The sequence below is a fragment of the Acipenser ruthenus genome, chromosome 22, assembly GCF_902713425.1.
Source record: "Acipenser ruthenus chromosome 22, fAciRut3.2 maternal haplotype, whole genome shotgun sequence".
Taxonomy (NCBI): Eukaryota; Metazoa; Chordata; class Actinopteri; order Acipenseriformes; family Acipenseridae; genus Acipenser; species Acipenser ruthenus.
In genome coordinates this window covers 19,999,616-20,022,510 of record NC_081210.1, presented here as the reverse complement: position 1 = coordinate 20,022,510, position 22,895 = coordinate 19,999,616, and the positions used below count along the sequence as shown (strand labels likewise).

General features: G+C 37.6%; 1 protein-coding gene across 3 annotated transcripts in view; it reads left to right on the top strand.

Moving 5' to 3' along the window:
• The window catches only part of LOC117431500 (teneurin-2), a 414,128-nt gene that overhangs the window by 312,893 nt on the left and 78,340 nt on the right, over positions 1 to 22,895 (top strand). For all 3 annotated transcript variants that reach the window (XM_058996098.1, XM_058996097.1, XM_058996099.1), the window contains one exon: positions 2,124 to 2,362. In XM_058996098.1, coding sequence (XP_058852081.1) covers positions 2,124 to 2,362 — 239 coding nt within the window. The remainder of the gene's footprint in view (positions 1 to 2,123; positions 2,363 to 22,895) is intronic.

Genomic DNA, 22,895 nt, shown 5'->3' with positions numbered 1-22,895 from the left:
AAAACAATGTAACTTGTATAGAGACATTCGATATCGTCCTGTATTTTTTTTTTCTTTTTTCAAATTCAGAGAATGAGAACTAACCAATTAATAGAACAGAGAGAGCAGCAGCAGATCAAACTGTGGTCTGAGTTAGTGCTGAAGGGAAGAAATCCAGCGACAGGCCCCCAAGACCACCTTAATTAATTTCCCTCTGTCACCTTTGTCAGCCGTCAAGAGGAATGCTCTGAACCTCTTTTTGAAAAATTAGTTGACATTCAAAATTTGGGATCTTTTGACCTTGGGCTCCAAGCAAAGCATTTATTCTGTTTTAGTTTCAATTTAAAACGATGACAGTCCCAGTTGCCCTAAAGGACTGCTGCTGTATTTTTAGCCTTGTGCTTGTGCTACCTGCCTGTCAGATGGCTTTCAATTCCAGTGCTTTTTGCCTGTCTAACAACATCTCTGTCAGAGTGTACTTGGGAGTACTGACAAGTGCTTTCTGTCTTTAGGCTACTTGCGTGGCAGTCTGTCTCCTTCCTTTAACACTTCCTTGCATTTATAGTTAAAAAACAACAACAACTAAACAACAACAAAAGTAACGGTGCCTAAAGGCTTGAAGAATCTGGTGCGAGTCTAAAAACAGCTTGATAAATTTGAATAGATCATTATGAAGAGTCTGGTCCTCTGCTGACTGAAAGCTTCATTTTGAAAGACATTGTCAGAACATTTGTATAATTTGACAACTACGTTTCTTAATAGTACTGCTTTCAATTATATGAAACCAAGTCTTGGTTTGGTTTATGGAGTAGTCTTTACCAGAATGTGTTTCATTTCCACAAGGAACATAAGGGACGTTATCGAGACAAAACGCTGCTTTCCATTATTTTTCTTCAAGGGCACAGAAAAACTCCCAGTCTAATATAAGTGTGTTTAAAAATATTAATGCAGCTGGCAGGGTAATTCAGTGAAATCCTTTCTTGATACGGTGCCTAGCCTTTGAAGATGAGGTCCACATTGATCCCCTTACGAAAGCTGAATAAAAACTGTCCTTTTTGGAATGGGTGGAATGAGATCTGGTAGTTGTATCATTCTTAGTACAGTAGATATGAGTTCACACGCTTCAAACCCTAAAAGAAAGAAAGAACACCTCTGACTGTTATGAGATCTTCACTGTGTTCCTTTGTATTGTTAATACATTGTATGCGGGGTGAGTCTTAGTGTCTCTTGAAATTGGGGCCAGAGAATGCTGAAGCTTATACAACGTATTAACTTATTAGAAATTAGAAATTACAAAAAAATTACAAAGTATGAAAAACGCGTTTTTAGTGATCCATTATAATTTATATATAATCATATATTGTTATATTATATATTGTAACATTCGTGTCATTCCTAAAGTGTTGTATTTATTTATTTGTTTATTTATTTTAGTAGAATTGTGCAGTGCGTCTGGGATGATATCAGTACACAGGATTCTAAATCCCGTATGAGCAATCAAGCACTCACTTTCAAGGATTTGTTCAAATTCCAACGCATCTTACCGTGTCGCTAGATGTCACCCCATGCATAGAACATACAGCATAGTTCTAAAGTTAAAAAAACAAACACTGTTTATGTTTCTTGGTAGATTACAAGCACAGTATTCATTTTTGTGATTTATAATAATTCCTAAATTGTGTGAAGGGTGTCTGTTGTTACAACAGAAATAATTTCACGCAGTTTGGAGCAGAAATCATTTCACTGTGCTTTGCTTCATGGTCACTTTCCCAAACTATGATTGGTTGGTTTCTTACTCGTGATATATAAAGTATTGTTGCAAATTATATGTGTATTTACTATGTCAATTCATCTGCTATACATACTTTTAGATGGGCCCTTGAGATCTCATTATTAGCACTGCCCAAATAGAAAGAAAAGGAGACTACAAATAGAATTTAAAGCATGAACTTTATATATTTTTTTTTTTATCTCCTCTTCACTTATCTTAAAAGTGATTCAAAAATTGATTGCAGGCAAACACAGTTTAGTCACACAACCCTTCTCACAGGTATTTCATTTTTTTTTACAGTTACAGATTTTGGTAGGGGTTTTAAATGTGTATGTGTGTTTGTGCTGATCTCTTTCATTGTTTGACTCCCCAGGCATTTCCTCTTCAAGACGTCTTCAGGGACGACACCCCTGTTCAGCAGCTCGGCTCCAGGCTACCCCCTGACATCCGGGACTGTCTACTCTCCACCACCACGACTCCTGTCCAGGAATGCCTTCTCCCGGAACACGTTCAAGCTGAAGAAGCCGTCCAAGTACTGCAGCTGGAAATGTGCGGCCGTCTCTGCCATCGGCGCGGCGCTACTCCTGGCTGTACTGCTCTGCTATTTCATAGGTAGGACACCTTCCATTGAAACAATCTCAATAATCGCGAATAGGTGCACAAGCTTGGATTTGGTCAAATGTAGCTATCCCTGTGGTTGTATATAATATCTAACGCAGATGAAAGTGCAACAATTAGTATTATGGGAAACTGTCATCATGTTTGACCATACCAAAGCTTCTAGGTGGGTCCCCCCTCCCCTCCCCCACACACGTATGATCATGCGCTACCATACTTCCCAGTTTCCCAGTGCAGGTTAAAGAATAGCTGGGTGTAGTACAGAACTGAAAAAATAATCAGCTGTACACATGCAAAGAAATGAGACCATTTCCCCTGTGCAGGTACGGGACTTGGGAAGGATACATAAAACCAATGCAGGTTCCAGCAGTAGTAATTATTTTGTACTAATATACATTTAGCTATCTCTCCGAAACATTGGTTGAGCAAAATACTAACACACACAAATGTTAGACTTTTTTTAGATCATTATAACAGTGTGTGTGTGTGTCTATCTATCTATCTATCTATCTATCTATCTATCTATCTATCTATCTATCTATCTATCTATCTATCTATATTTATATATATAATAAACAATATCATTAAATAATATGTATAGTATAACAGTTGGACAGTGACACAGTATAATATGAGCTTGAAAAAAATCTGAAACTACTGTATTATTTATTGGTTTCTTAGATATGATTTCTAATGATTGTTTTGATGTTTGTTTAGCCCATATCCTGGTTCATTCATCAAGTGGGGATTGGGATTTCTCCCAAATCCATAATTATGATTGGTTGGTTTCCTACTCCTGCTATTACTGTAGATATAGGTAGGACCACTGCAATATAAAATTAGACCACAAACTCTGCACCTTATCGTTATGTACACACAGTTACAGCAATGGCTATAATTGTCACTTCAGTAATAATTAAACTGCTAAAATGTAATTTCTAATCCTTCATTCCGATTCAGATATTTCAAACTATTTACATTTGTGTTCAAAACTGTTTGTTTTTAAGCTGTATCGTTTTTTTGGTTTGTTTTTACTCTCCACCCTCTCTTATTATGCTCTAATAATAGTTACATTTCAGAACTAGGTTCCTTTGTGAGGCTTAGGGAACTAAATAAAAAGGAAATTCCTTCCTTGATTGAATCTCCTCAAAATTCAAGGTGCATCTTTGAGAACGACAAGAATACTGCAGGAAAGAAATCATATTTCTAATACAAACAGAATATGGTTTACATTATGAGTAATGCGTTACTGTAGAGAAGAGAAAGAGCTAAAGCACTTTGAATGTGAAAGCAGTGAGGCACCCTGAACACAAAAGGTTTTCCATTACATGTGGGATTACGCTTAGCTTTAGCTATACAGAGTTTCTCTGAGCTGCAGCTGCGCTCTGTCTCTGTAATTCTACCCATAAATTACCGGCAAACAAAGCCGGTGTAACAAAACTTTCTTTCTTGTTTATATCTATAACTACAAAACAAACCAAAAAATAGATCACTCTGATTTATTTGGTTCAGATTTATAGAGGAAACAGGCTTATGTTTAGTAGTTGAACTCCCTAAAGATTTAAAATTAATTGGATTAATATTGGGTAAATAAATCACTGAAAACACAAAGTCAAAGCTTACTGTAAATCTTAATAAAAAATGATGTAGATAGATTAAAAATTATTAGTATGATGTGTTAGCCTACAAGTGTATCATGAAAAGTATAGCAATTTGAAATTACTTGACAGAAATATGATTAGTTGTAGGGAGTTAATTAGCCCAGCCTTTGTCACTAAATTAGCTACACCGACATCCAGAGATTCCTATAAGAGTCATGTACATATTACTGATAAAGAAGCGTCCACCCTGGTATTTATTTCAGCCTTTTACTTGACATTTTCAGATAATTCCCTTAGATAGTTTGTATGAGATGAAAATGACCTCATATTATGATTACCTTCACTGTTTAATTATTGGTTTTTAACTGTAAATCATAAAACCTATAGTAAGTTGTACTGTGTAAGATACAAGCTGCTAGTAACAAGTGTTCTAGCTTTGAATAACCTTTTCAATATTGAATGCTACAAAGTTGTTTTTTTATTATATACCAGATCTCATTTATCTTGCCATCATTCAAATCCAGCATTGCAAAGCAGATGTAGACCTTCATCAAAGGAAAGTAATTCTCTGTCTGATATAGGTTTAAACAGTAGCAAAGTTGAAAAAGAAGGAAAAGACTAGATAAGACACTGCTTCTTTAGTTTTGTGCTCTTTAAACATATTGCATGTTTAAGCACAGCATCAGTTTTGTTGCATTTTCACTTGCTTCTGTCAAAGATTACAGATTGTCCTTGTAGACTCTGCAAACGCATTGCCAGTCTTGAATCACCTCTGAATCAATCTGATCAATAGAGTCGTATTGTGGAGCTCAGTCTGCTGGACAGCCGAGACCTAATCACTTGCTGTAGTTTGATCCTTTTCATTATACAGAAATATCATTTAAAGGTGAAAACAGTGTGTACATGTTTACTTTTCTCCTAGCTCTTTTTTCACAGAGCTAGACATGAGAAAAAGCAGTTCCATTCAGACACCTGTGTTTCAGAGCATTTTATTCCAGTGGACAATTTGAACCCTTTTTGTGAAAATATAATTAAACTGCCAATATTGCAAACATTACTGGTGTTTATTTAATTAAAGAAACAATCAGGGTCTTTGTTCTCCTTTCAAACAATTTTATTCTGTATATTGTATTAATCTGTGTCCAGTTCATGTGTCCAGTGTTTATCATATACAGACAAAAACATTCCCTTACCAACTATCAATTGGAATCAAAACTGACAGCAACAAATCAGAAAAATAGCTAAAGAAAAAAAAAAGATATTTAAGCATTAATGTCCAGCACCTTGGTCATTACTTGCCAGTTAATCAAGATCAATTATCGACAGGTAATGACCACTAGGGAGGATATTAAAAACCGAACTAAAAGTTGTGTGTATGAGTTCATTTTTTAAATGGGTTTTAGGTTATATTTTGGACTGGTTCACTTAGGCTACAGCTCTGCTCTAATCTTTTGGCCAGTCAGTGTATTTAAACTGCAACACCTTGAAGGCAACCGTTACCAGGTAAAATAAAATGTTAAATAATATAGTTATCCATGCGCTGCTCACAACAAAATAACAAGGGAGAATCTCCTATTCTGGATTATGCACACAGTAGTCTCATGTTACGTAGCTAAAGTGTTTTCCTCCGAAACAGTTTCAAGCACTTAAGATTGCAGAGGTCCAAATGCAGTTTCAAGCTTTTAGTGTTGTGAAGTGTGGTTGAGGCATTTTAAGGCTTTCAACCTGGTTGCTAGGATACAGGTGAGCCATTCTGATGCAAGGAAATTGAGCCTGGCATCATATATTATGGGGAATAGAATGTTTTCTTTGATCAGTCCCCAGGGAACCTTTTAGGGACCATAGCAATTAAAGCATAAACAACAGCAAACAAATTTTCTCTAATTGCTGAAAAATGATAACTATCTAAAGGCACTTTGTTCTTAGTTCTGCATTTATAATCTCCTCTAATAAATCAGTATTCTGTCTTGCAAGACAGGGCTGGGAGGAAAGGAAGCATTTTCTCCTTAATTGGTGTAGTCAATAAAACAATAGAAATGAACACTAAAGAAATGACGCTTATCGAAGAAGAATGAATTGGTTTTAAAAGATTTTGTGGCTGTTGAAGTTTCTAACACAATTCAGATTCTAGATGAAAAATATAACTGAAATGAACAGATTTATATGCAGAAATAGGCCATTGTTTTGTGACAGGAAAATGAAACTGTACGTGTCACAAAACTACCAAAAAACAACTACAGAGATTTCACTGACTGACTCAAAAGTGTGCCTTGTGTATATATAACCAAAGTAGCTATAAATTACATTTTAATAGCTTTTTTACATTTACCCAAGTCTGATGTTTCTAAGAATTCTATGTGTTTCTGGGTTCTGTTGCTTCAATATTGAGTTATTAACTTTTCTTTCCCTCTCTGTAAATCTGCCTTTACCTGGTAATGGCAGGTTTGGAGGAAATAAAAAAAAAAAAAAAAATAACTCAATATTTTCACAGCAGAACTTCTCAGAATGCTTGCAAACCCCATTAAACAGTAAGCGAAATGTCAAGCTATTAAAATGTGAAGCTACTCTTGTATTTTCCTTTTTCACACAAAATGGTGCAAATTGCCTTTTGGTGTTTAGGAGCTTGATAAATTATTTTGTGGTCATCAAGTTGTTATTTTTTTATTGTCTGCCACTAAGCTTTGCGATTTTGAACCAGCTCCCACATGTGTTCAGGGCTTAACAGTGACACATAACTTTTGGTGTAATATGAATGTCAAGACATTAATTTACCTACAATTAATATAATGTAACATTTGTGTAACCTTATTAAAAATTAAACATAAATACGTTTTTAAATGCTCTGTTTTAAATATGAGCTTTTTTTAAAATGTGTGCTCTTCTGGCGCTCTGCATGAATAATTCACAAGGTGCTCAGATGTGTGTCTGTTGGTGCAAGTCCACTGTTGATTACATCCATATTTATAAGGACCTCATTACCCCTGTATACTGTATTCTTTTGAGATGGCTGACAGTGCAAGGGAATTGAAAATGTTAAGTAAAGTCCTCAAGGCCAACATACTCTTACAAGATCAGACTTCAGCACAGAGACCACCTCCTTACAGTACATTGTTTGGTCACCTCATGTCTTGTGCCAATTTCACAGCATCGCAAACAAACGCAGCAGGGACAATCACAAAGAACATGTACAGTGAAACTGATGTCACCCCTGCTTGTTATCACTGCATTGAAATGTCCCGGACAGAATATAATGAGAGCAAATGAGAAAAAGCTCCTGATAATATCACTTGTCACACTCCGGTTAATAACGCTCACATTTAACCATCATACAACTGATTTCTACCCCACTTACTATCACTTTGGAAGATAAAAGATTAGACAAGTTTAGGTTAAGTAAGTAAGTTGCTGTACAGTTTAAAAATGTTTAAAATAAAAAGTATAGGGCTCCCGAGTGGCGCATCCAGTAAAAGCACTCGCTAGAGTGCAGGATGCGCTCTATAGCCTGGGCGTCGCCGGTTCGAGTCCAGGCTATTCCACAGCCGACCGTGGACGGGAGCTCCGAGGGGGCGGCGCTCAATTGGCCGAGCATCGTCCAGGGGGAGGGAGGGTTAGGTCGGCCAGGGTGTCCACGGCTCACCGCGCACCAGTGACCCCTGTAATCTGGCCGGGCGCCTGTGGGCTTACCTGTAAGCTGCCCAGAGCTGCGTTGTCCTCCGACGCTGTAGCTCTGAGGCGGCTGCACGGTGAGTCTGCAGAGTGTAAAGAAGCGGGCGGCTGGTGGCACACGCTTCGGAGGACAGCGTGTGTTCATCTTCGCCCCTCCCGAGTCAGCGCAGGGGTGGTAGCTGTGAGCTGAGCCTAAAAATAATTGGGCATTTCAAATTGGGGAGAAAATAATAAAAAAAAAAAAAAACTGATTGGCAACGACTAAATTTAAAAAATAAATAAATAAATAAATAAATAAATAAATAAATAAATAAATAAATAAAAAGTATGGTATCACTGCAATGTGTATGTTTACAGCTTTTATTTATTTGAATGTGTTGTGCGTGTACAGGGACCCTATGTAATATACATCATATTAACACTATTGTAATCAATTAAAGTACTATCATTTGCATTCAGCAGCAAAACAGGCACACTTGTTATATCAACACTGCTGTAAAAGTGTTAGGTTAATGGTGAACTGATACTTGAGTTAACTCCACTCCACTTACTGTAACCGCTCAAGTTTGACAGTGTAGTTTATTCCTGACAACTGACCCAAGACTTTAAAGAAAGTAAAAGAACATGCAGTTTTGCAATACTTTTGAGCATAGATACATGGCCAGTGTGTAGAGGAACTGATTTTTGGCTATAGCACTTCAGTGTATGGAGACTTGGCACTGTAACATGTATCATTAATCAACAGTTTTACTACCCATTCAGAGGCTGTCAACAAAACCCAGACAACAGTGGATCTACACCGATTTTAGATTTTGCTTGCTATGCAACAAGCCTGTAGGAAAATGAATTAGTTCAGTGAAAAATTGTCCCCACACCCTCTTTAAAAAACAAAAAGACAAGAAAAGTTTAATTAATACCATGCCAATTTAAATTCATCATAGGCCTTCAAAGTTCTAGTGCCTCTACAGTTTTAAAATTGGTTTTACATATTTAAATAGGTTGCTGTGTTGTCAAGTCCTCTTGTGTTTTAGTAAAATATTATCAGTAGAATAAAAATGTGGACACTGAGCATGAATCTGGGACACTGCAACTGCTGTGGTGTTCAAGACCTTGCTAAATGGGGTCCGTTTCCTCCATGGTCACCCACAGGTTACATTTTGTGTTGTGTTACTATATACACTAATTATATCAGTTTCAAAAATAGTTTAACATTGTTTAATTCAACCGAAGTGGAAATCAAAACAGGCTTTAAAAAAACATAGTTGAATTAAACCTGGGTGCCTATGTTTTGAACTCAGAAACAATCTCACCCTCACTCAAATCCTTTGCCCCTGGCCAGGATAGCACCAGAAGAGAAACCACAATGGTTCCCATTTGATGAAAGCCAACCTTTTGTTCTAATCATAACTTATCACACGGCTAGGTATAGCACTGTCATTTCAGAGGGGTACAATAATATGACTTGCTGAACTGACGAAGGATCAAAATTGTGCAGCCTTTTAAATTATGACTTAGTGATGAGGGTCCACGTGGACTGTACATGTTAGTTTATATCTACCTCGGCTCTTGTTATACTTTATGCAAGTGAATAAATATATATATATATTTTAATTTAATACATGAAGTTAATGTACGGTACAAGGATTTTGAAGTGTGCTCCAGATCTCTACACACAGGGATCAGATGATTTAGGTAGGTTATTCCAGCTTGATGGAACAGGCAAAGAGACACTGTCATATGGACTTCTTAATAGAAGCAATTTAGAATTCATGGACATAATGAGATCAGATAAGCTTGCAATTAAACACTAAAAAACATTTGGTACCAATGAAAGTTTCGAAGTGAAAAAAGACTCCTGCTTTGTGTACTATTGGCATTAGTGGAAAAATAAACTGCTAATTGTGTCGTGTTGCAGTTGCTTTGCAGGTAATTTGCTGTTATTTTTAGAGATATGAGGTATCTTTGTCTGTACATCAGCAGGGCAGGCAAAAGTGAGATTGCAGTTGATTTTCCGAAACAAAAGATACAATTGTGTAGAGACTGTAATTCATCTGCACTTTTATGCAAAGATTGCTGACTGTGAACACCTGTATTTGGATTGCGGGATAGACACTGTGCAGCATTTAGGCAGGTCCTTTCCATTTAATTATTATTCAAAACGACAGGCTCGTTGCAGATTTAGGTTGCAGGTGGTTTGCTGTGAAAAATATACAAAGGGTGGACAAAAAAAAATTGTAACACCTGCGATAAATATGACAGCTATCACAGATTTCATGATTTCTGTGAAATTTACCCGTTGCCATGTAATATGTACTGTAGTTCCCCGTGAAAATTATGATTTATGAAAGAATAGTGTAAATATACATATTTTGTTTCACTTACAAATAAATACAGCAAATGTTTGCCTTATTGATGTACTACCTGTTACATTGCATTTAGGAACCTGGCAGCTGGTTTAGTTTGCTTCCGGTAAATGATTGAACACACACTGCATAGAGCTGCATGATTTCTTTAAAATGTTTTCAATGGAAATATTTCTGCTTAAGGCCCCTCTGTCCAGTACAAGAAATATTCTACCATTTAGCATTTACTGATTTTCAGGTAAGCATTTAAATATTTAGGAACATTTTGCTGTATAAAAAGATGCATCTCCCTGTTGGAATAGACATCGATTAACACTTTGATTGGAAAATTCTACCCAGATTGATAGTTGAATTAACACGAGGAACAAAAGCGACACCTCAGATTCCCACCCCCAGCTTCGATGAAGGATTTCAGATCATCAGTAAAGAATGGTTTTGTATTACTCCTGAACCAATTTGAACACATTACAAACATGCCCACAATGGCCCTGCACCTTAATGACATTGTTATAACAGGTGGTTATCATTTTTTGCTGGCACATATAGGTCTTAAAAATAGTAAGCAAGAATGACCAGCCTAAAGATTTGTGAAGAACTTGAGCCGACAATGCAGTCCGACTCGGTGGAGTATGTATCTGTCACAAAGACTGCCAGAGTGGGTGGCGTCAGACCAGAGAGGAATACACACAGACAGAGACGGTGGTGATGCTGAGCTGAGTGCAATGGCTGCACTCAGCGTTTATTAACAAAATAAAAAGGTTTACCAAACAGAACACAAAACAGGACACGGCACTATATGCCAAAATAAAGAGACAAACAAAACAGACTAAACAGTGAACAGACAAACGGACAAACACGGTGAGTGAAAACACTAATTACTTTGCTTTGCTTTGCTTTGCTTTCTTTTCTCCTCTCTCTCCCGTTCTCCACTCACCGAACACCAACCCCCAGTGAGTGAAAACATGCAGCTTTTATGCAGTTGTACCGAGATTCGATTGCTAGTCAATCATTCAATTGGAATCTCGGTACAACTGCACGTGAATTAATTAAAGTGCAATTCCCCGTGCTCACATATTACTTTTTACTTGCACGTGATGTGATGTGCCATCCCCGTGCCTAAATACAAATATACAATTTACACACACGTGAAACACAGACCGCTTATATCCCGTGTACCAATGCCTAAACACCAACATTTACACACAACACGTAACATATAACATACACAGGGGGGGCACTTTGCCACAGTATCTTATCACGATCCACACTGCTGATTATCATCTGTGTAGAGTATAATGTGAGATGATGTTATATAGGCTTAAATCTGTATGACCTTTCACAGATGTCAGATAAGATTTCATATTTTTCCACTTGTCATTTCAGTCATGAGTGGATTTGAAACCAGATTCAAATATTTGGGAAAATAGCTCAGAGTTACTGGATTATTTCTCTGGTCTGGCATATTTCAAATCATGTATTATCCATGCTATCTAAAATGTGTGATGATAAGATAAGGGTGGAGGAATTGTAAAAATGTAAATTGCATTTCAGCACCAGATTCAGACTGCCATTTACAATTCACACACACACACACACACAGATCCAGGCTATTGCACTGCACAGAGAAGTACTGTAGAATACAATGCAAAATAACTGTCACACTTGTGATTAAATTCAGTTGATATTTATTAGCACAAATTATACAGATTCACAAATGCATGTGCTAAAGGAACCTTCTCTTAGTCAATTCTGATACAACCTAGTTACAATATTCTTTACCACAAGATATTGAAAGTATTATAATCATGCCACACTTACATTTTCAGTTGTATATGTGGTGGACATCTCCTTTTTCGTTATACTCATTTTGTATTTACAGCAGAGGGTGCATACACACATAATCTATTGAACAGTTCTGTCAGACTTGCAATATATTGTAACAAATACTGTGTTAAAAAAAAACAACATTAATTGAAAGCGTTTAGAAAATTCAGTGCATTTGCGTAAACCAGAGGTGATAAAACTGATGTACCAGGGAAATCATTGCCTTTAGCACACAGGCTTTCAGCGTGGCTGCCAGTTGTCTCGTTGGAGACTTGTTTTTAACCATTGAGTGGTTTGGGGGGTTTAGCAACTGGTTTTCTATTGGTATTGCAACAGGAATTACTTGAGTTTGAATAATATATACCAGTAAGAGAGTTAAAGTTATTTTTGATGATCTAAATACAGTCGACTCATAGAACTGATCTATCACAAACCTCTTTGTAATGTATTATTATTATTATTATTATTATTATTATTATTATTTATTTCTTAGCAGACGCCCTTATCCAGGGCGACTTACAATTGTTACAAGATATCACATTATACATTATTTCACATTATACAGATATCACATTATTTTTACATACAATTACCCATTTATACAGTTGGGTTTTTACTGGAGCAATCTGGGTAAAGTACCTTGCTCAAGGGTACAACAGCAGTGTCCTCCACTGGGGATTGAACCCACAACCCTCCGGTCAAGAGTCCAGAGCCCTAACCACTACACCACACTGCTGCCCTGGGGAAAAACCCCAATAGGATAACTATAGAGTGAAAGGACGACAGTATATACTGCAGATCAGCCGTTGTTTAGACCATAACGTTGAAATCAAATGAAAGAATATAATCCCAGAGATCCAAGTACATCTTGCTGTATATCGTTTTAGCCCTTTCTGCATTTTTAATGCCGACCAAGGTGTGAATATAGCCTGGCTGGAATTCAGTCCAAGCTAACAGGAACAGTGCTTTCAGAAGTGGTGCAAAAGCTTCCTGCTGGCCTTTACGCTCTATGCTTCTCTCCTTCTCTCTTTACAAGAACTGCTTGCACACCTGATAATGAGAGAACACAATCCCCAGGACCCCACTACTGAAGCATGCCTTGCATGCTTGATGTTGCAGAACAGCTGAAAGCCACACAGTGAAGGGAATTTGAATACATGATACCCTAAAGGTAGCTGAAAAAAGCCAAGCTGATAACATAAATGCATGAGTGCGTTTGTATGTGTACTGCCACTAGCCACCGTAACTGAAAGATACAATCCAGGGCTTAATACAACAGCAGCAGGTGGCTGCTATACCTGTGTTCATTTCAAAGCCTTCAAATATTCTACAAATATAAATTATCATTCTGAATGGTTTTTGTTTTTCTCTAATATTGAGATTTGTTTGCTTCCTGGAATGGGAAAAAAAACATTTGATTTTTTGATAAATACTGGCTTCATCTGCTTCATTGAAGTGTAAAAGTAAGTGCAGTCAAAGTCATGTTATTATAGCGAAGATCAAAAAGTATGGGCAAAAACAGAACAGATTTAGTTGGTATTGGTAGCTATATGTATTTAAAATCAGGTCCTTTGTAGCTACAAAAGAGGCCATGGCAGAAGAAAAGTGTATGTAGAAACTAGGCTGGTGTATACCGAGCCTGTGATTGCATCAGGTAAGGTGAACAGCAGGGACTCACTACTAGAAACTCATTGAAGGGAATTGAACCAAGTGTGTAAGGTCAAGGCCCCCTCAACATCCCCCAGTATACTTCATTAAGAGGAATAAAGTAGAAGAGATTCCATTCTGCAGTACAGTCACCGTGACCACGGCATAACACCGGAGGGAAAGTGTAAATACTGGTATACATTGCATTTAAAATTGCACTTATTACTTGTTAGTTGCATCATTTTGAAGTAAGGTCCCCCTGAGGATTGTGCTACTTTCATTAACACCTCATCAGAAGCCGTACCTTCTGGGATTAGAGCTGTATCCCAAATAACAGGTTACATCCCACTGAGCTCCTACACAGCCCTTCAGCCCTGTTTGCAGCTTTGTAGATGAACTTCAAAGCACTTGCATTAAACTGCGGGTCCATTCCAGCTATGCCTAAAGGGGTGATCTTGAAATTAATGATGCCGAGCCCAATAGCCTTAATTATGATGTCTGATGGAGACTGGACTGCGTGTCAGATGCGTGGTTAACAGCACCTAAATAACATTAAAAAAAAGAAATCAGTATATACAGTACTGTGCAAAAGTTTTAGGCAGGTGTGAAAAAATGCTGTAAAGTAAGAATGCTTTCAAAAATAGACATGTTAATAGTTTATATTTATCAATTAACAAAATACAAAGTGAGTGAACAGAAGAAAAATCTACATCAAATCAATATTTGATGTGACCACCCTTTGCCTTCAAAACAGCATCAATTCTTCTAAGTACACTTGCACACCGTTTTTGAAGGAACTCGGCAGGTAGGTTGGCCCAAACATCTTGGAGAACTAACCACAGTTCTTCTGTGGACTTAGGCAGCCTCAGTTGCTTCTCTCTTTTCATGTAATCCCAGACAGACTCGATGATGTTGAGATCAGGGCTCTGTGGGGGCCATACCATCACTTCCAGGACTCCTTGTTCTTCTTTACGCTGAAGATAGTTTTGAATGACTTTCGCTGTATGTTTAGGGTCGTTGTCATGCTGCAGAATAAATTTGGGGCCAATCAGATGCCTCCCTGGTGGTATTGCATGATGGATAAGTATCTGCCTGTACTTCTCAGCATTGAGGAGACCATTAATTCTGACCAAATCCCCAACTCCATTTGCAGAAATGCAGCCCCAAACTTGCAAGGAACCTCCACCATGCTTCACTGTTGCCTGCAGACACTCATTCGTGTACCGCTCTCCAGCCCTTCGGCGAACAAACTGCCTTCTGCTACAGCCAAATATTTCAAATTTTGACTCATCAGTCCAGAGCACCTGCTGCCATTTTTCTGCACCCAGTTCCTGTGTTTTCGTGCATAGTTGAGTCGCTTGGCCTTGTTTCCACATCGGAGGTATGGCTTTTTGGCCGCAAGTCTTCCATGAAGGCCACTTCTGACCAGACTTCTCCGGACAGTAGATGGGTGTACCAGGGTCCCACTGTTTTGTGCCAATTCTGAGCTGATGGCACTGCTGGACATCTTCTGATTGCGAAGGGAAGTAAGCATGATGTGTCTTTCATTAAGTAAGTTTCCTTGGCCGACCACTGCGTCTACGGTCCTCAACATTGCCCGTTTCTTTGTGCTTCTTCAAAAGAGCTTGGACAGCACATCTGAAACCCCTGTCTGCCTTGAAATTTCTGCCTGGGAGAGACCTTGCTGATGCAGTACAACTACCTTGTGTCTTGTTGCTGTGCTCAGTCTTGCCATGGTGTATGACTTTTGACAGTAAACTGTCTTCAGCAACCTCACCTTGTTAGCTGAGTTTGGCTGTTCCTCACCCAGTTTTATTCCTCCTACACAGCTGTTTCTGTTTCTGTTAATGATTGTGTTTCAACCTACATATTGAATTGATGATCATTAGCACCTGTTTGGTATAATTGTTTAATCATACACCTGACTATATGCCTACAAAATCCCTGACTTTGTGCAAGTGTACCTAGAAGAATTGATGCTGTTTTGAAGACAAAGGGTGGTCACACCAAATATGGATTTGATTTAGATTTTTCTTCTGTTCACTCACTTTGCATTTAGTTAATTGATAAATATAATCTATTAACATGTCTATTTTTGAAAGCATTCTTACTTTACAGCATTTTTTCACACCTGCCTAAAACTTTTGCACAGTACTGTATATATATATATATATATATATATATATATATATATATATATATATATATATATATATATATATATATATATATATATATGTGTGTGTGTGTGTGTGTGTGTGTGTGTGTGTGCGTTTTCCCTTTGTTTTGTTCCCTAGTTTTGTTAAACTCATAATGTCTCACAGGAAACACTACATATGTTGTGTTTTAGTTGATGTCATATTGTTATCATATTGAACCCAAGCTAATAGCAGCTGTAGAAACCTCAGTATCATACGCATGTAAAAGCATTTACAGCTGTAGCTCCTTTTCATAGGGTTATTACTGTTTTTGATGACATTTAAGGATTAAAAAAACATATTTCAAAGACTAGACAAAGGTTCCGATCAGCACTACAAACAAATCACTAATTTGAACAACGTTCAGTCCCACTGGTAGGGATTGAGAGTCTGCTGGACCAAAATTACAGTGTAGACGTGGTATTTAAAAGTAGGAAGATGCTGACGCCGTGGCCCATCTTCTCTCCAGCATGTCTGTGGGACTAAATGGTCCCTGAGCTGTTTTTATTATTATTTTCCAACAAAGTCAGGGATATACTTGCCCTGCAGTGAGGCAGTCACCGTCTCTCAAAGGAATCATCCCAGACTTTTGTCTCGGCGGACATCTGTCCATCTATGTGTATCCGCCAGTAGTAGTAAAAAAGCCTTTTAAAAATATTTCTTACACATGAGCACACAAGCAGGTTTGTTATAGACTTTCTGTTGCTTTGACTCATTTATGTATCCTTCCACCACATGAAATGTACTTCCTGTGAAGCAGGTATTAGGTTCCCCACCTGAGCCACACACAATGGACCACCTTTTGTGATACAGCAGAATGGTAATTGAGATATCCATGTGCTATACATAGGTACCAGTTATTGATATGTACTACATGATTATGGAATAGTGAAAACTCTTTAACAAAGTTATTTTCCAGATTTATATTGTTTGGTTGTAATTACTTATTAAATAATACTGCAAAAGTATTAGTACAGTGCAGTTAATGTAGCTGTATTTTAAAGTGTCTTTGTTGTTGTGCAAATAAGAAACTGGATTGTCTTTTTGTGACAACTGTTTCTTTTGCTGCATGTTTTTTGAGGTCAAAATCTCGTTTCAACCAAGCATATTCAAATAGTATCACTGTTTTGTTTAATGTCATGGATGAGAGTGTGCAGACTTTGGGATGATTGCAGCTTTTTGAGCAAATCTGTTGGTTTCTTTTACAAACTGTGCCATTCTGCAGCACTAGAATAATGGATTATTCATTTTCATTTCCAACCTATAGAAATATATCTATTCAGACTGATTTTTGTGATTACTTAATCTTATCTATCAAAAACAATCACTCAGAAACGTAGAACTGTGTTACACCCCAATACCTCCTTGCCTGATTTGTACTAGGGGGCAAGTACTGTGCAAAGGTGATCCTGATAATGAAAGAGCCAAAGGCATCTGTTGTACAACACATACAAAATGAAATAGCTGTCCTAATCTGTTATACTGTGGCTGCAAAATCTGCTTTCGCAGTTGATCCAAGTCAAGATACTGTAGATACAGCTTATAAATATAGATGCACTCACGTATATTACCAAATGTTGGTTTCAGGCAACATTTGATTTTGGTAGTTTATCTCTATTTTATTTTACTGTAAGTTGGTTTCTGATGCAAGTAGAATGTGAAGTAGTGTAGTAGTAAGTAACCAATGTGTGTGGCACATTTCAGGAAAATAGGATGTTTTTAAAAATATGTGTGTTTCCTATGTGTCAGCAGTGGGCTAGCAAAACTACAAACCAATAAGAAACAAGGAATAAATGCAAAAAATATATGCAAACCACTTCAGTGTGTCCTACACTATCCCCAACCCCTGCTCAAAGTGGTTTTATCCAATTGCCGTACCTGTTGTGCACTTACCTTCACTAAATAGGTGTGTTTAAAAGAAACACATTTTATAGCAAACGTGTGTTTTCATTTGAACACATCTGGTACTGCACGAGGTAAAATACATTTCTCAGACTGCTTGCTTTCTAGGAGTGCGTCATTGCTTCACTTCCTCGCCTCAGCATTGTCTACAAGGTCGAATCATCTTACTGGCTGCAAAGCATGCCGGTCATTAGGGGAAGCAACTGGCTGGTTATTAGCAGGAAAGCAAGCCCCGAAGGGGTGGGGGCAATTTCACACTCCAGATGAGGAAAGCAAGGCCCGCAAACAGAGATTCATTTAACCTAATGCCAGATATTATTAGTTTTAAAATAAAAACACATAGAGGTGACCTATATAGTGAATTGAATACTGTGTGTGTGTGTCAGCCTGTCGTTCTGAACATGCATTCAGCTGATGAATGCTAGCACAGTATTTTATCTGTTTCTCCTCACCAGCTGACAATATTCCACTTTAGCCCTTGGGGGATGATCCTCTAGCAAGCACAGCAGGCTTCATCTACAATTGCAAGAGAGACAGAGAGAGAGAACTTTTAAACATGTTTACAAATGAGTGAAAATGTCAACAAATGATGTCCGTTAAATTGCCGTATGTTGTTAACTGGTGATATTACAGGCGTTATTTGTCAAGATTTTAGAACATCTGTCAAGACATTGAGTTGTTTACTTAGCTGTATTACAGCTCAGCGAGAACCGTTACCCTCACTTAAAGTGCCTGTTGCAGTTTGTTTTTATCGTACATACTGTGCTATGCTGTGGATATGTAGCAGAGCCCCCAGTATTCAGGCCATGAAGTGCGGGAGGGAGCTTGTTAAAGAAGATGCAACAGTGTGTTGTAGCAATAATTCAGCCATTCCGGATGGAAGAAACCTCCTCCCACAGCGCCAGAATCAAAAGACGTACTCCTCCAGCTCTGCACAATTGTAAATCAAAGATTTAATTGGGATCATTTTGCACATCATGGCAGCGACAAATAACCATTACATAAGTGGGTCTTTCTTCTGGGCAGACTTTTATGGAGGCCATCCAAGGGATTGAAAAACTATACTCTCTAATGTATGTACATTACAATCTACAAGCTAAAAAATACACAGTCCATCACTTATTAGATCAAGCAATACTATCACTGCCCGTCCCCATATGTTTTTTTCAGTTAAAAATCTTGTAGTTATTTGCTTGTATTTATAATTTAGAATGTGCAGATATTTTAAAGACAACGCTATAGATGAAACATTGTTGATGATACCTGGTACAAAATCGCTTCCCATAACCCTAAGTGAACCAAAATATAATTCTATTATCAGCACAATAATAGAGGTTCTTTTGAGAAAAAGAGCATATGTTTTTAAGAAACTGTGTTACGTTTAGCGTATCAGATTAACAGTTTGGGCGTGTCAGAATGGAAAACAAAAGTCACAAAAGCAAAGAGGTGCAGAGCAATACAGTTTTTATTCAGCATTGCTTAAAAAAAAATCAAAACATTTTAGGCTTGCAAATGAATGTGCTTTTCAGCCTACAGATCTATTCTCCAAGGACAGGATGTTTAACCTTCCCCTCTCCACCTCCATCTGCAAAATGCGTTTAAGCAGCCATACGGCTGGGCACATTTGGTGTTTGTCTTGCTCCATCTATGGGAATTACAAATTTGCAATGCACCGGGGAGCAGGGTGTATGTGCACACATTGATTATAATGCAATGAGTTTCCTTCCAGTGATTCACACTTTGTGTACATTATTAAGGCTATTGTTTTGAGCCAGTATGCTGGTTTCCCCTTTGATCTCAACCTAGTAGCATGGAGACAATAGGCTATTTAAGTGTTCTTTTGTGTACCTTCCCTCAACAATGGGTTACAAAAATTCCAGTATCCAAAAAACATATGTGCGCACATACCGGTACTTATCAATGATTTCTTATGAGCAGCCAATTTAATGTGCACTTGGTCAGCATTCGAAATCTTCAAAGGAAGAGTGGCAGCCCTCCTACTTTCTGCGGTGGAGGAAGGGGGGGGGGGGGGGGGGCAGTGATGGTTAATTCCCTCTGCGTGTTTCCAAGTGTCATTTCCAGATTTAACTAATTTTAGGTTTTCTAATGAGCTCTGTGGGAAGAAATTGGAATTCACGCTGTGCTAAGCTGTCTTTGCTCACAACCGTTACATTCGCTCCCCCCTTCTTCTAGTCTTTGGAGAGATTTTCAGAAACACATCATTCTTTTATTTATAAAAAAAAAGAAAAAAAAAAGGGAGAGACCTACAATTCTGCACTTCCCAGTAGGGGGTAAACCTAGCATAACCCTGGAGCGATAGGAAGAACCAGCTCTGCTCTCACTATTAAATACTGCACTAAATTAGCTGTCTGCCTGCTAGAGATATCCAGAACATTCATTTGACTTTCTTTACTTGAAACAAGGGCACACAATTACTCAGCAATTAGAGTCAATGTTCAACCATAACCTGCATTATTTTAAGTGATACTGTCTTTCTGTGTGCAGAGCTCAGACAATAAACTGAGAATCGGCTACTTTAACACTGTTAGTACTGATTCAACCTGCAATACAACTGCCGATCACTGTATTGCCACCTTAAGTCCTTCACGGTCTGTCCAGACTAGTCACCGCTGACCTCCTGTCCTCTTCATAGTCTATCTGGTCTGCTGTCTTGCCCATTGTGACTGAAACTGATTTGCAATAAGGAGCACATTACCATAGTACAAAATGTGTCCAATTTTTATTACCCAACCACCCTGTCTCACACACAGAGAGAGAGAGAGAGAGACTACCTACTGTTGAAACAGCTGTTATACTAACTAAGCATCATGCCAATAGCAGAATATGTACTCGGCACTGTCTACAGATGAGTTAAAACGAATACAAAAAATAAATCTACTCAACTAGCCGGTAACGCCTACACACTGCTTTCTACAAGCTCAATATTTTATTTTATTTTATTTTTTACTGAGAAAAACATTTGGTCTTGAAATAACACCTGTACTTTTAACATGTTTAAATGTATTGCAGGGCCACACAAGGGCTCTAGTTAGATGTCATTTTTTTCCCCACATATTGTGCTTTTAGTGTGTGCCATTAGGCCAATTTGACAAAAGAAAGGGGCTAACATTGTTAATTTCATTCATTGCCTTGAGTTGACATGATTCTGAAAGCTGTGTGCTTTGGGCATTGGGTTTATGCTTCTGTATGCCAGCTGACCACGCTGCTGCTGTAACTAATTGGTGTGAGGCCTTTTGTTGGAGCCATGCTGAAATCCGACCTTTCTCTGCAGTAATTATACTCTAGTGGATTGGCTTTTATTTTTGTGAAAGCCAGTTCCTTAAAGCTGTATTGTGCCACAAGTGTGTCTGTTTTTACTATAATATTGTAGCCCTCTCCCTTCTTTCTGCATGCCTGTGAATTCACAATTTATTTTGCAAGTTGACGGTACTGTAGAGAATTACGTACCGCTTTACTTGAAGTGGAAATATAATGCATCACTCTCCCTCTACTGTTTTTATCAGTATAACATATTATCCTTATTTGTTTTTGTACTTTAAAACAAGTTAACATAGACTCTTAGTAAGGTACTTAGTCCATTAGGTTATTTTAAAGTACACTGCATTTAGGAAAGGTTCAGATTTGCTCATTGTATAAAGTGCTGCTGTTTTTTGTACAGTGTGGGACTCAATTATGAAGGTGCCGGTCTGTATTTAGCTCAATAGAACTAGCTTACTACTTGCATTTAGTAATGGTGCATATTTAGTAATTATTTCCTTCTGTCAGTTACCACAGACAGCAATAATCCTCTGGCACTGTTGCCATGTTGTAGTCTGGAAAGCAGTTGCAAGGAAGAGTCAGGTACCCACTAGCTTCCTCTTTAAAACTAAGGAGACCCAAGGAATCAAGTACATGTTTCTTTAAAACAAAAAAACATGTAAAACATTTGAGAATCACATAACCAATCCCTCCTCTACAAGCAAAAAACAGGCAAGCATTAATATGGCATTGTGCTGCTGTGATATTGTTTCTAGAAACATGCTTCCTCGTACATCATATCCTGGTTTCAAGATGAATGTTTACTCTTACCTATTTTGCAGCCTAACGGATCAAGTTCTTCTATTCTCTACAATGGCTCGAGTGATCTGAGACTTTTGACATTACCCCATGATGTTCCGATTTTATTTATCCACCCCCTGAATATATGTTGTATAATTAGTAGTATATGTGTGCAGATTATTATTAAGCCACATATCTGTGAATACGTGTGGAATGGTGATGTGATAGATAAAGATCAGGTGTGATACCAGGTAACTTTCAGACCGATGTCTGTGTCATAGAGAACAACAACAACTGTTTCATTCTTTTTTTTTTAAAGAAAATAAATGTTGTCTGCCACAGGGTGCCATTGCTCTTTCTGCCAGCTAGAAGCTATCAAGGTCTTTTCTCACTTCTCTCCCTCCTGAACTTGATTATTTTCAGTCTGCTGTGTAAATCTTGATCATTAACGTTCTGGAACAATAAAGGTTAATGACTTTTTCTACATAATTATTTAAACGACAGTGCTTACCTGTGAAACATAGAACACTATTTTAAGCTGATAAATAAAAGGAAAGTAGAATGGTACAGGTGTGTTTAGTGTGGGATTGTGGGGTCCACAGACCCTACAGCAAAATCATGAATAAATCGTGAGTAAATTTGGTCAGTATGACCCCACACAAATATATTTCAAACTCATTTGTTACCATTAGTTAAAACATTGTTTGTTGGGTGTCTCATTATTAGTAGAGTTGTCATCTCTTGCTGTATGGGCTCAGTCAAATAGAAATGTGCTGTTATTTCTGTTATAATGAGACCCCTAAACATGAAGTATTAACTTATTATACATCACAAAAATGATTTTTTTTTTTTATTTCAGAATTATGTCATACATACGATGCATGGAATGACATCTACAGCAAAAGTGTTGCATCACCCTATAGAATTAACACATTTAGCTTCACAAAGTCGAACGAAACCTGCCGAATAATGTTACCTTAACATATTGAATTACATACTGCTTTGTAGTTTTCCATATACTTAATGAAAAAGTGACAAATTGAAAAATGTGACATTCAGAAAGCTAACATGAAACACTGTACTACAGTTTTTTTTTTAATTATGTTTTTTTTTTTTTTTTATGACGTTCCTGATATATTTTTTTTATATAGAAGATGCTTAGTGATCTTTCAAAAATTATGTTGTGAATTTGAAACTGACAATTGAATATTTTAATATTCAAGGTGAAATATAAAAGTGCTTTTATAATGACAGTACTTTCATAATA